This window comes from Chiloscyllium plagiosum, chromosome 45 (assembly GCF_004010195.1).
Source record: "Chiloscyllium plagiosum isolate BGI_BamShark_2017 chromosome 45, ASM401019v2, whole genome shotgun sequence".
In the NCBI taxonomy this organism is placed as follows: domain Eukaryota; kingdom Metazoa; phylum Chordata; class Chondrichthyes; order Orectolobiformes; family Hemiscylliidae; genus Chiloscyllium; species Chiloscyllium plagiosum.
Genome location: NC_057754.1, coordinates 2950540 through 2964599, shown reverse-complemented (window position 1 = coordinate 2964599; position 14060 = coordinate 2950540). Strand labels below are relative to the sequence as shown.

Sequence of the window (14060 nt, the reverse complement as noted above, 5' to 3'; positions counted from 1 at the left end):
CGGTCAGTGCTGACGGAGTTCCGCACTGTCAGACGGTCAGTGCTGAGGAAGTTCCGCACTGTCAGACGGTCAGTGCTGAGGGAGTTCCGCACTGTCAGGAGATCAGTTATGTTTCTCTTTTGTTGATTGCTGAACTGAGGCCATATCTCCTCCAGGTGCTGCACCATTACGACAACCATCAGTTATTTGTAATTATTGGGAAGGGTTGTCATTCACGTTGAGGTTCAGGCTGTAGGTTTACTGCTTCTCTACAAACCTCCCAGCTCAGTGAGCAAATGTCCCACCTGATCCGGATGTTATATCCTCCCACTGAGTTTATATAAACCGTTGCACTCAGACATTTCGCAAAAACTTTTGAAAGCTTTTGAACAGCAGAAATATTCTGTCAGGTTCCCAAAAGCTTGTTAAAAGGGGCGTTGTTTAAGAAATGTTATCAACTGATTTCTGTGTCTGTTAGTGCTGTGCATGCTGAGGGACCGCCATGGTAGGAACATTACAGCACAAGATATTCTGAAGCAAGGAGGATGTGATGCTGCCTCAGACCAGGATTCAGGCAAGACTTTTAATAAGTCATCCAGGTCAGGGTCAAAGGTCAGTGAACAGCAGTCACAAGTTAGTTATTTCCCACAAAGAGCTTCTTGAAATGAGGACAGAACATTGTCTGTGCCTGTGGGTTTCTGCTCAGAGCAGCAAGACCCTGGGATTACCTCACAGGAGTGGAGCCTTTTGATTCCCAATAGGTAATAGTGGGGGTCTTCCCATGTAGCTGCTGCCCTTGTCCTTCTAGATGGAAGTGGTCGTGGGTTTGGAAGGTGCTGTCTGAGGATCTTTGGTGAATAGCTGCAGTGCATCTTGTAGATGGTACACACTGCAGCTACTGGGCGTCAGTGCTGGACGGAGTGAATACTTATGGATGTGGTGCCAATTGAGCGAGGGCTGTTTTGTCCTGGATTGTGTCAAGCTGCCTATACTCTGCCCCGCTCTTGTACCCATAGTATTTAACTGGCTGGTCTAGTTGAGTTTCTGGTCAATGGTAACCCTCAGGATGTTGACAGTGCGAGATTCAGTGATGGTAACACCATTGAATGTCAAGAGGTGAAGTTTAGTTTCCCTCGTGTAAGAGATGGTCATTGCCTGGTAATTAAATGTTACTTGTCACCATTCAGCCCAAGCCGTGATACTGACCCGATTTTGCTGCATTTGGACACGGCCTGCTTCAGTACCTGAGGAGATGCGAATGGTGCTGAACATTGTGCAGTCATCGGTGACCATCCCCACTTCTGACCTGGTGCTTTCCTTTGTGCTTTGAGATTTAAAATGCACGGATACAGAGAGCCCAAACTGATATATTTTATATCGAGAGGCTGTACAGTTAGCACGCCAAGCAGCAGTTTTTACCAACACAACAGACTTCGGAATTTGGCCAATCAACCTGAACCAGACACTGAGGTACCAAAAAACTATTAAATTTAAAGCTGATGGGTTTGACAACATGGGGTCAATTCTGGGTGTAGGTTTGCTCGCTGAGCTGGAAGGTTCATTTTCAGACGTTTTGTCACCACACTAGATAACATCTTCAGTGAGTCTCTGGATGAAGCACTGCTGATGATTCCTGCTTTCTATTATAAGTTTGGGTTTCTTTGGGTTGGTGATGTCATTTCCTGTGGTGGGGTCATTTCTTATGGTGATGTCATTTCCTGTTCTTTTTCTCAAGGGGTGGTAAATCATGTCCAAGTCAATGTGTGTGTTGATAGAATTCCGGTTGGAATGCCATGCTTCTAGGAATTCTCGTGCGTGTCTCTGTTTGGCTTGTCCTAGGATGGATGTGTTGTCCCAGTCGAAGAGGAAGTACACCACTGGGACAACACACCCATCCTAGGACAAGCCAAACAGAGACACGCACGAGAATTCCTAGAAGCATGACATTCCAACCGGAACTCTATTAACAAACACATCGAGTTAGACCCCATCTACCGCCCCCGAGAGGGGAAAAAAGAACAGGAATTGACGTCACCATAGGAAATTACCCCACCATCGGAAATGACATCACCAACCCAAAGAAACCCAAACTCATAAATAGAAAGCAGGAATCATCACCAGTGCTTCATCCAGAGACTCACTGAAGATGTTACCTAGTGTGGTGACAAATCGTCTGAAAATGAACCTTCCAGCTCAGCTATACCCAGAACCTCAACCTGAGTTACAAATCTTCTCAAAACTCACTAAGATCAATCCTATTGTAAGAAATATTGATATGTCATCAAGGATATAAAAGAAGGGGGCAGTTGGATAAAGACCCCAAAGCAAGCTGCCATCTGCTCTCTCTCTCCCACTCTTGCTCTGTCAGCGTCTCTCTCCCTCTTTCTTATTCTCTCTTTCACTTTCTCAAATCACTGGCTCTCACAGCCTCCTCTATGTCTTCAAGAAAGCACCATTTAACTAACAACGAGCCAATGACAAAGAGTTAGAGGAAAGGGTGCTCCTGACTGAATTCCCAACAGAAGAAGGCGTAGAACATTCCGGAAGACGTGTAACCTGGTTGTAATTTCAAGAGTCTAAATTCTATTTTTTGGTTATATGAGTGGGACTTGTATTTATTGGAAAAGCATACCACTAGAATCTTGTTTTATTTGGGAATGGTTTGCAGCTAAATGGGTTTTATTTGGTTTGTTAATAGTTAATTTGTTCACTGTTAGAGTTCAATAAAGTAAGTTGTTGCTTGTTGATTTTAAAGTGAGTGTCAGTGATTTGTTTTATTTAACCACCAGAAGTTGCTAAGAAGCAGGTTACAGCACTTTCCATCCTCTTTACCCAGAGTCCAGGGGGAGGCGCTCCTCTTTGGGTGTTTCACTTATTCTCAGGGGGTTGGGGTGGGTCACCCTCAGCTTTATAGCACACAAAATGTTCCATCTTAGAAGACACCGATGGGGTATCTACTTATGAAACTATTGCAGAGTTTGGTCTCTCTTTGCAAAGTTATTTTCACTGATTTTAAACCCCACTGGCCTAAGGATTGAAGGCTTCGATTTGACTGCGTGGTGAGGCTTGCTTTTGGCTCATGACCTCGTGGCAAATAGGGATGGGCTGAATGGCCTCTTTCTGTGCCACAACATTTCAAGGATTCAAACTTCCTGTTTTCTCTGATTGAAAAGCTGATAAAACTGCACAAGGCACCTGGTTTTAAGCCTCATGGCAGTCTCTATGACAGAGCATTCTGGCTCACTGTCTCATTCCACTAAACAGCACAACGTCAAACCCACCGTGGGGACAGTTTCCTGACAGTGAAGAGAGTGAAATCATGATAAAATTGTCAATAAGATTCAGAGCCATTCCAATATTCAAAGACAGAAGTCAGATGACACTAGGTTATAGTCCAACAGGTTTATTTGTAATCACAAGCTTTCAGAGCACTACCCCTTTGTCCAGCACCTGACGAGGGAACAGCGCTCGAAAAGCTGGTCATTTCAAATAAACCTGTCAGACTATAAGCTGGTGTCATCTGACTTCTGACCCTGTCCACCCCAGTCCAACACCGGCTCCGCTACATCATCATTGTCTATACAATTCAGACTCATTCCGATATTCAAGGGTTAACACTCAAACACGGTTTGCACCGAGACTTGGAACTATCTGATGATGAGCATCCCCAGTAAGACAAGGGGGTGAGTGTGGAACAACACCATCAGAACTCAGACTAATGCTCTTTAATGAGACAGACATAAACTGAAGGCCAGAGTTGTTCGGAGTTTCTTGGAAAGGCGTCTTTTAAGGAGAATTGGGTTGTCATTGCGAGTGGGGGTTCCAGCAGTTTCTCTTCGTTTAAGTGTCTCCACCACGCGGAATGTTCAATGGCTGAAACATCCTCATCCATCAGGAAGCTGTAGGTCAGACAATTCACACCATCCCCATCAATCACTCCCAGGACAGGGACTTAGATACAGAGTAAAACTCACTCTACACTGCTCCCCATCAATCACTCCCAGGACAGGGGCATAGATACAGAGTAAAACTCCCTCTACACTGCTCCCCATCATTCACTCCCAGGACAGGGGCATAGATACAGAGTAAAACTCCCTCTACACTGTTCCCCATCAATCACTCCCAGGACAGGGGCATAGATACAGAGTAAAACTTCCTCTACACTGCTCCCCATCAATCACTCCCAGGACAGGGGCATAGATACAGAGTAAAACTCCCTCTACACTGCTCCCCATCCATCACTCCCAGGACAGGGACTTAGATACAGAGTAAAACTCCCTCTACACTGCTCCCCATCAATCATTCCCAGGACAGGGACTTAGATACAGAGTAAAACTCCCTCTACACTGCTCCCCATCAATCACTCCCAGGACAGGGGCATAGATACAGAGTAAAACTCCCTCTACACTGTTCCCCATCAATCACTCCCAGGACAGGGGCTTAGATACAGAGTAAAACTCCCTCTACACTGTTTCCCATCAATCACTACCAGGACAGGGGCTTAGATACAGAGTAAAACTCCCTCTACACTGTTCCCCATCAATCACTCCCAGGACAGGGGCATAGATACAGAGTAAAACTCCCTCTACACTGTTCCTCATCAATCACTCCCAGGACAGGGGCATAGATACAGAGTAAAACTCCCTCTACACTGTTTCCCATCAATCACTACCAGGACAGGGGCTTAGATACAGAGTAAAACTCCCTCTACACTGTTCCCCATCAATCACTCCCAGGACAGGGGCATAGATACAGAGTAAAACTCCCTCTACACTGTTCCTCATCAATCACTCCCAGGACAGGGGCATAGATACAGAGTAAAACTCCCTCTACACTGTTCCCCATCAATCACTCCCAGGACAGGGGCGTAGATACAGAGTAAAACTCCCTCTACACTGTTCCCCATCAATCACTCCCAGGACAGGGGCATAGATACAGAGTAAAACTCACTCTACACTGTTCCCCATCAATCACTCACAGGACAGGGGCATAGATACAGAGTAAAACTCCCTCTACACTGCTCCCCATCAATCACTCCCAGGACAGGGACTTAGATAAAGAGTAAAACTCCCTCTACACTGTTCCCCATCAATCACTCCCAGGACAGGGACTTAGATACAGAGTAAAACTCCCTCTACACTGCTCCCCATCAATCACTCCCAGGACAGGGGCATAGATACAGAGTAAAACTCTCTCTACACTGTCTCCCATCAATCACTCCCAGGACAGGGACTTAGATACAGAGTAAAACTCCCTCTACACTGCTCCCCATCAATCACTCCCAGGACAGGGACTTAGATACAGAGTAAAACTCTCTCTACACTGTTCCCCATCAATCACTCCCAGGACAGGGGCTTAGATACAGAGTAAACTCCCTCTACACTGTTCCCCATCAATCACTCACAGGACAGGGGCATAGATACAGAGTAAAACTCCCTTTACACTGTCTCCCATCAATCACTCCCAGGACAGGGGCATAGATAAAGAGTAAAACTCCCTCTACACTGTCTCCCATCAATCACTCCCAGGACAGGGACTTAGATACAGAGTAAAACTCTCTCTACACTGTTCCCCATCAATCACTCACAGGACAGGGACTTAGATACAGAGTAAAACTCCCTCTACACTGTTCCCCATCAATCACTCCCAGTACAGGGACTTAGATACAGAGTAAAACCCCATCTACACTGTTCCCCATCAATCACTCCCAGGACAGGGGCATAGATACAGAGTAAATCTCCCTCTACACTGTCTCCCATCAATCACTCCCAGGACAGGGACTTAGATACAGAGTAAAACTCTCTCTACACTGTTCCCCATCAATCGCTCCCAGGACAGGGGCATAGATACAGAGTAAAACTCCCTCTACACTGTCTCCCATCAATCACTCCCAGGACAGGGACTTAGATATAGAGTAAAACTCTCTCTACACTGTTCCCCATCAATCACTCGCAGGACAGGGGCTTAGATACAGAGTAAAACTCCCTCTACACTGTCTCCCATCAATCACTCCCAGGACAGGGACTTAGATACAGAGTAAAACTCCCTCTACACTCTTTCCCATCAATCACTCCCAGGACAGGGGCTGAGTGAGAGAGTAAAGGTCCCTCTATACTGTTGCTATCAAATACTCCCAAGACAGGGCCAGCTTTAATATTGAAGTGAAAGTTGACGAACTGATCTTGATGTTATCCTAGTTTCTTGGGTTGGGAAAGTTTGTGAATCTGCCCGAGAGGATCCTCTCCCAGTTTCTTACCGACAGGGTTTCCCGTCCCATGTCAGTCCGTGTGGAGCTGGTGTCGGTTGCTGCTGTGGTTCACATTTCTGTTCTCTGTTGAGTTCCTGTGGATGTGGGGAAATGAGCTGAGAAATAAGATCATAGGAACAGGAGGAGGCCGCTCAGCCCCTCAAGCTTGTCCCACCCTTCAGTGAGATCATGCGCCTAACTCAATACAACTGCCTTTGACCCATATACCCGTGTTTAACAAAAAAACTTTATCTCAGATTTAAAATTTAACAACTGATGCAGCATCCCCTGCTGTCTCTGGACGATGGTTCCAAACCTCTCCCACCCTGTGTGTGTGAAAGTGCCTCAAGAGGAACACCAATAAATTCCCTCCTGGACAACGACATTTGCCCTCATTCAACACATGGACATTTTCAAAAGATCTTGAAATATATTTTATCAAGCAAAAAAATGCAATTTTCCAGTTCACTCCCACAACATTTCAACATTCTGATGTTCTTTCAGGTCCAGCAGACAAATGAAACACTCCCTCAGCACTGACCCTCTGACAATGCGGCACTCCCTCAGCATTGACCCTCTGTCAGGGCGGCACTCTCTCAGCACTGACCCTCTGACAGTGCCCACTCCCTCAGCACTGACCCTCTGACAGTGCGATGCTCCCTCAGCACTGACCCTCTGGGTGATGTCTCCCCCACTGGTTGACCCCTCGCAGTGCCGTCCCCAGCCGGTAGCTTTACCTTGGTTGCCATGGTGTGGGCCTCGGTCAGAGTGGGCACGAAATCTGATGGTAGGAACCTCCTGGGCCCCTCTCGGCCTGTCCTGTCATTCAGGTCGTCCAGTGGGTTGGCACTGAGCATGGCATTGGCTTGGCCTTGCTGCATCTCCACCATGGTGCGCAGTCTGCCCAGCCCCGACCATGCCCGCTGCCCAGCCTCAGCTGCTGCCTGTTTGGCCAAATCCTGAGATGTGAGCAAGGGGACAGCGAGTCACCATTTTGTGCCTTTTGCCTGGCCTTCACTCCCATTGGCTCCTGGTGAAGGGCGGTTGGCGGCGTTCCTGACCGGAATCAAACGCTGCCTTCCCGTCTCTCCAGCGTGGAGGTACCCGGTGTTGGACTGAGGTGGACAATGTGCAAAGTCACGTGACACTGGGTTACAGTCCAACAGGTTCATTTGGAAGCACCAGCTTTGGGAGCACTGCCCCTCCGTCAGGCGGAGTTCACTGTGAAATGTTGTGGTTTCAGATAAACCTGTTGGACGATAGCCCAGTGTCATGTCACCTCTGACCTTCCTGTCTCGATGGCGGTAGCTTGGTGTTGGCTGCTTTGTCACCAAGCCGCCCTCAGTGATCCTCACTGCAGCCTCAGACAAAGCAGCCATGTTGGTTTGGTCATGGACCAGGTGACTGACAATCTGTCTGGAGCTAAACCAATCAACAGTTTGTCTTTTCTGACAATCCAACAAGTGGATGCTGCCTCCTCAGTGGTGAAGAGGGTTGGGGTGTGAGTAGGGAGGGGTCTATATGGGGGAGGGTCACAGAGCTGACTCCCAACAATTGTCCATGTCTCCAGGAGGAGGCAGGATTGGTCCGAGTTGGGGAGGTTCCCTGATGATGTGGATCGCGACGGGTTAGGAGTAGGATGAACAGCAGTAGGCTGAATGGCCTCACCCCATACTCACTCTTGCAGTTCTTTTACCTGCAGGTGCTGTGAGCAGGCCAGGGACCACTGCCTTCTGGAACCTTCTCTGATGGTGTGCCACAGATTGTCAGCAGTCACGTGACCTGGAGGGACAAATGAGGCGACAGGCGGAGCTGACTCATTGAGGATCTCGGAGTAACCAACCAATAACAATCCATGCCAGCAGCAACAACTCTCCAATCAACACACTAACCCCCTCTGCTCACCCAACCTTTGTTACCATGGAAACAAGAGGCCATTCTGACCATCATGCCTGCGATGGCTCCGTGAAAGAGCATTTCCAAGATTCCTATCATTCCCACAATGCCCTCCACCACCTGCCCTCGCTCTTGAGACACTTCATTTATCGACCCAATTCCCTTTGGAATGTTAGGATTAAGTCTGCTTCCCAGGCAGTGTGTCCCAGGTCACGATGACTCGCTGTGTACACTCTCCTGAGTGACCAGACCCCACTGTTGACTCCACCCTCTTTATCCTCATCACACTCCGTGTTCAGAGATGTGACCTTCCGGGGAAGCTTCTCCCTGGAAGATTGGGTTTGAACAGACTGGGTCAAGACCCCTCACCTCATCCAGGACAATAAACCCCAGAGAACACCATCATTGAAAACCCACATCAACAGATGATACCATTGACCAGAAGATCAACTGGACTCACCGCAGAATCATAGCGGCTCCAAGAGCAGGTCAGAGGCTGGGAATCCTGCTGCGAGTAACTCCCCTCCTGACCCCCCAAAGCCTGTCCACCATCTACACGGCACCAGTCAGGAGTGTGATGGAATCCCTCCCCCCTTGCCTGGATGGGGGCAGCTCCAACAACACTCAAGAAGCTCAATGTCATCCAGGACAAAGCAGCCGCTTGATTGGCACCACATCCACAAACACCCTCCCCTCCCCCACCGACACTCAGTAGCTCCAGTGTGTACGATGTACAAGATGCACTGCAGAAACTCACCAAAGATCCTCAGACAGCACCTTCCAAACCCACGACTACTTCCATCTAGAAGGACAAGGATAGCAGATACATGGGAACACCATCCCCTGCAAGTTCCCCTCCACTCACAATCCTGACTTGGAAATATATCACCGTTCCTTCAGTGTCACTGGGTCAGAATCCTGGAATTCCCTCCCTAAGGACATTGTGGGTCTACCCACAGCACATGGACTGCAGCGGGTCAAAAAGGCAGCTAATCCCCACCTTCTCAAGGGGCAACTAGGGACAGGCAATAAATACTGGGCCCAGCCACCAATGACCATTCAGTGAGAATCTATTTTCTTTTAACGAGGCCTGTGCTGATAGGAGGGTCAGTCCCTGAGGGGTGCAGTCACTCACCTCTCACACTTTCCTGGAGCAGTTGAATATTGGGGTTCATCATTGGCTTTGTGTGCAATGGCTGAAGGAAGGAATCAGCCAGGCTGGGGCTGAAGAGGCTATGGAGATACAAGGAAAATGTCAGGCCGGCTCCATCCTGTAGAACTGTGATTGGGTTTATCAGGGAATACTGGCCTCCCCACTTGTACATTCGGGAGGTTGGGTGGAGAACTTTTAACACGACAGGAGACTTTGATTCATCTGGTCAGCTGGGATTGGAAAGAGTCTAGATTAGAGTGGTGCTGGAAAAGTACAGCAGGTCAGGCAGCATCCGAGGAGCAGGAAAATCGGTGTTTCATCAGGAATGTCTTCTTCATGAAGGGCTTTTACCCGAAACGTCGATTTTCCTGCTCAGATGTTGCCTGACCTGCTGTGCTTTTCCAGCACCACTCTAATCTAGACTCTGATTTCCAGCATCTGCCGAGGGATTGGAAAGAGAGAGAGGCTTACCTTTTGTGAATGGATTGAGCTCTCTGAACCTTACAAGATGGTCTGGTATTCTGTTTGAATCCCAGACCATGAAGTTTTGATGGGGGTAGACCTTGACAAGCTGTTACCACTTGCCTTCCCTACCCAGGGCTGGGGAGTGTAAAACAATGGGGCACTGACTCAGGGTAAGGGGCTAATCATTACGGACTGAGATGAGTCAAAATCTCTCCCCTCAGAGGGTTGTGAATATTTGGAATTGTTTCGTCCAGAAAGCTTAGAATCGCAGAATCCCTACAGCGTGTAAGCAGGCCATTCTGCCCATCGAATCCACACCGACCCTCCAGAGAACATCCTACCCAGACCTACCCCTGTAACCCTGCATTTCCCATGGCCTCCCCACCCAAACCTGCACATCTTTGGTAGGAAACGGGAGCACACCCACGCAGAGACTGAGAGAATGTGCAGACCCCACACAGACAGTCACCTGAGGCTGGAATTGAACCTGGGTCCCTGGCGTCGTGAGGCAGCAGCGCTAGCCACTGAGCCACCGTGCCGCCCTAAAACTGTTGCTGCTCCGTCCCTGAATTCATTTAAGCCTGGCACATCTGCTTGGAATTAGGGGACAGGGAAAGCAAGCAGGAGACCAGTGCTGATGCGAAACATCATATTGAATGGTGCAGCACACTTACTGGGCTGAATGGCCCTGTCCTGCTGTTAATCTTTCTTCTCTCAGAGGTAAGTCCAGGATAAACTCTCCTGAAAGCACACAGGATGGCATTGTAAACACTCGCTTTGTTTCAGGAGAGAGATGAGCGTTATGTACGGACTTTGGGTTGGATTCTCCACTCGCTTGGTGGCTTCAGAATGGCTTTGCCACAATAGGTTATCACCGTTCAACTCTCACCATGAAACCAGAGACTCCTCCCGATTCCCCACTGACCCGCGGGCTCCACGCTGCTTGTCTGGGAGGAAGATGAATCCAGCAGTGACCCAGCCTTTAAAGGGGTCACAGCAATCTTCAACAGGCGTGCAGAAGGAGCAATGGCGATGGGTGGTCAGCAAGGGGGGTTTGGTGAGGGGAGGGTGACAGTGGTGGGACTGGGGGAGATATCACCTTCTGTTTCAAGCAGGTTGCTCAGAGAGGGAATAATGATCCAATTTGTATAGCACCTTTCTCAACACCAGGATGTGTCAAAGGCCAGTGAGAGGCACGCTGTGAAGGGAGTCACTGTTGACACACAGGCAACGGCACAAACCAATATGTGCACAGCAAGATCCCAAACAAAAACACACAGTGCGCGTGTTTTAATGACAAGCCAAGTCCGTTTCGGTGACCGAGAGAACTGTGGATGTTGTAAATCGAGACGCAAACAGGAATTACTGGAAAAGCCTGAGCTGAAACGTGAACTCTGATTTCTCTCCCACAGATGCTGCCAGACCTGCTGAGCTTTTCCAGCAATTTCGGTTCAGGGTCAGGCGGCATCTGTGGAGAGAAATCAGAGTTCACCTTTCAGCTCAGGCTTTTCCAGAAACTCCTGTCTGTGTCTCTGTTTTAGTGACACTGGTTAAGGGAATAAATATTGACCCAGGGTTCCAGGGAGGAATCTGGGCACAGGATTGTTTACACCCCCCTGAGGAGGTAGATGGTACATCTCCAACCACTGGGGCAGTGGGTTGAGGAGTGGCAGATCGGTTTTAATTTGGATAAAGAGATGGATAGACCTCTTAAAGATTGTGCAATCAAGGGTTATGGGGATAAGGCAGGAACAGGATACTGATTGAGGATGATCAGCCATGATCATATTGAATGGCGGTGCTGCCTCGAAGGGCTGAATGGCCTACTCCTGCCCCTATTGTCTATTGGTAAAGGCAAGGTGTTGCATTTTGATAGAAGAAACAAGGGCAGGGCTGATACAATTAATGATAGGGCTCTGAGCAGTGTTGTACAACAGACAGACCTATGGGTTCAGCTATAACATTTGTGTCACATGGTGATAGGGGGGTTAAGAAAGCATTTCGCATACTTTTCCCTTCATTGCTCAGAGCTTTGAGTGTCCGAGTTGGGGTCTGTTTCCATTCTGTAAGACTCTATGACTCACGTCTTACCAGACCAGAGGGGTGTTCTTTCGGTAGGGAGAGATGGAAGTCCGTTTAGCTCAGTTGGCTGGATGGCTGATCTGTGATGCAGAGTGACACTAACAGCGTGGGTTCAATCCCTGCACTGGCTGAGGTTACCCTGAAGGACTGTCCTCTTGCCTGAGGTATGCTGACCTGCAGATCAAACCACCTCCATTCACTCTCTCTCTCTCTCTAATAACAGGGGTGGCTCAGTGGTTAGCACTGCTGCCTCACAGCACCAGGGACCCGCGTTCAATTCCAGTCCTTGGGTGACTGTCTGTGTGCAGTTTGCACGTTCTCCCCGTGTCTGCGTGGGTTTCCTCCGGGTGCTCCGGTTTCCTCCCACAGTCCAAAGACGAGCAGGTCAGGTGAACTGACTGTGCTAAATTGCCCGTAGTGTTAGGCGCAACAGAGCAGCCCTACGATGTGGTAACACTTTGGTGAATTAAGCTCCATAGCCAAACCACCATCTGATAATGATTGAGAGATGGGGATGTTTGTACAGCTGCCCCAGCCCGCCCCCCCACTTGCCTGTACAGCTGTTTCTTGTACTCAGGCTCATCGTCACTCTCAGAGTCCTCCGCCAAGGTCCAACCCTGGAGTTCAGGTTCCAATCTATCTGCCGGACTCTCTCTATCCCTCTGCAACATCTCACTGCGCCTGAGGCAGCTGCTCAGAAGGTTCTCAGTAAGTCTGCCGAACAACAGCAACAATTTATATTCATGTGGATAAAAACCTCACAAAACAAAAGTGCTTCACAGAAACACGAGCAATTAAAATCTGTCACTGAGTTGCAAGGAGTTACAGGGCCACACAGTACAGAAACAGACCCTTCAGCCCATCCAGCCCATGTTCCCAAACTAAACCTGTCCCACCTGCCTGCTCCTGCCCTATATCCTTCCGAACGTTTCCCATTCATGTATTTATCCAAATGTCTTTTAAACATTATAAATGTATCTCTATGGACTACTTCCTCTGGACCTTTGTTCCACACTGTGTGTAAAAGCATTGTCCCTCATATCTTTTTAAGATCTATCTCCCCTCACCTTGAAAATGTGCCCTCAAGTGTTCAAATCCCCCACCCTAGGGAAAAGACAACTCCCATTGACCCTCCTGATTTTATAAACCTCTATTAAAGACACCCCTGAATCTCCTACCTTCCACTGAAAAAAGTTCCAGCCTCTCCCTATAACCCAAACCTTCCATTCCCAGCAACATACTGATAAATCTTTTCAATCCCTCTCCCAGTTGTTAATATCCTTCCTGTGACAGGATGACCAGCATTGTACACAGTACTCCAGGAGAGACCGCACTAATGCCTGAAGTTACTTCACCAAGGTGTGGTCAAAAGGCAGGGTTAATGAAGGAGGAACAGGCAGTACTGTTTAGACAGCATTCCGCCAGCGTGACCATCAATAGTGGCTGAGTTAAAACTGTGTGAGAGAGGGCAGAACTAGCAGACAGTACACGGGGTTGAGGGCTGAAGGAGGTTACAGAGATGGGGGGTGGGTAGGACAAGGAGGGAGCTATCTCAGGGGAAATGTATGGACACCCTTCATTGTGCCGAAGAAATACTACAACAGGCATACTGGTTCCTGACTAAACGGAGGCCCAGACTCTGTGAAAGACTCTCTGACAAATTCATTGCTCGCTCTTTGGTGATTTATAGACATGATGGTCCAACTTCAGAATAGCCTTGCCTTGAACCTCTGTGCAGGGGGCCATTCAGACCCTCAAACTGCTTGCACTGAATCCAGTGCAGGCCATTCTGCCCCTCTTGATCCTCTTGCATATGAACAGGAGCAGCCCATTTAGCCTAAACACCCCTCCGCCTTGAGCTGCGATATAGGGACAGGAGGAGGCCATTCAGCCCCAGGGCTGATCCATGGTCTCAGCCTTACTTGATATCTCTTTAATATCCTCACCCGACAGAGACCACCCCACCTCAGATTTGAAATTTTCAGTTGAGCCTCCCCTTCTTCCACTGGAGTCATGGAGGGGGGAGGGGCAGAAACTTCCGGATTTCTGCTGACCATTCAGATGCTCTGTGACATCAGCCTGGAACGGGCTCCCTCGAGGCTGCCCCCTTCTTCACTGGAGTCATGGAGGGGGGAGGGGCAGAAACTTCCGGATTTCCGCTGACCATTCAGATGCTCTGTGACATCAGCCTGGAACGGGCTCCCTCGAGGCTGAAGGAGTCAGCTCCCCCACCCTCAC

The 14060-nt window shown here is 48.8% G+C and overlaps 1 protein-coding gene across 1 annotated transcript; it reads right to left on the bottom strand.

Annotated features, from left to right (window-relative positions):
• Positions 1–3689: 3689 nt before the first annotated feature.
• LOC122543818 lies at positions 3690–13016 on the bottom strand. The gene is made up of 7 exons (XM_043682620.1): positions 13001–13016; positions 12375–12536; positions 9258–9355; positions 7923–8008; positions 6964–7185; positions 6236–6321; positions 3690–3878 (listed from the first exon to the last, which is right to left on the bottom strand). The coding sequence occupies exons 2-7, from the start codon at positions 12491–12493 to the stop codon at positions 3695–3697; spliced, it is 795 nt and encodes a 264-aa protein (XP_043538555.1). The 5' UTR covers positions 12494–12536; positions 13001–13016; the 3' UTR covers positions 3690–3694.
• Positions 13017–14060: the final 1044 nt, after the last annotated feature.

Excerpts from the sequence above, each read along its gene's own strand:
- LOC122543818 (XM_043682620.1), bottom strand. The coding sequence starts at position 12,493 with ATGTTGCAGAGGGATAGAGAGAGTCCGGCAGATAGATTGGAACCTGAA. Across the intron at positions 9,356-12,374 it reads TACAAGAAACAGCTGTACAG|CCTCTTCAGCCCCAGCCTGG; the intron begins GCAAGTGGGGGG and ends GTATCTCCATAG. Across the intron at positions 3,879-6,235 it reads TGGGACGGGAAACCCTGTCG|CTTCCTGATGGATGAGGATG; the intron begins GTAAGAAACTGG and ends TCTGACCTACAG.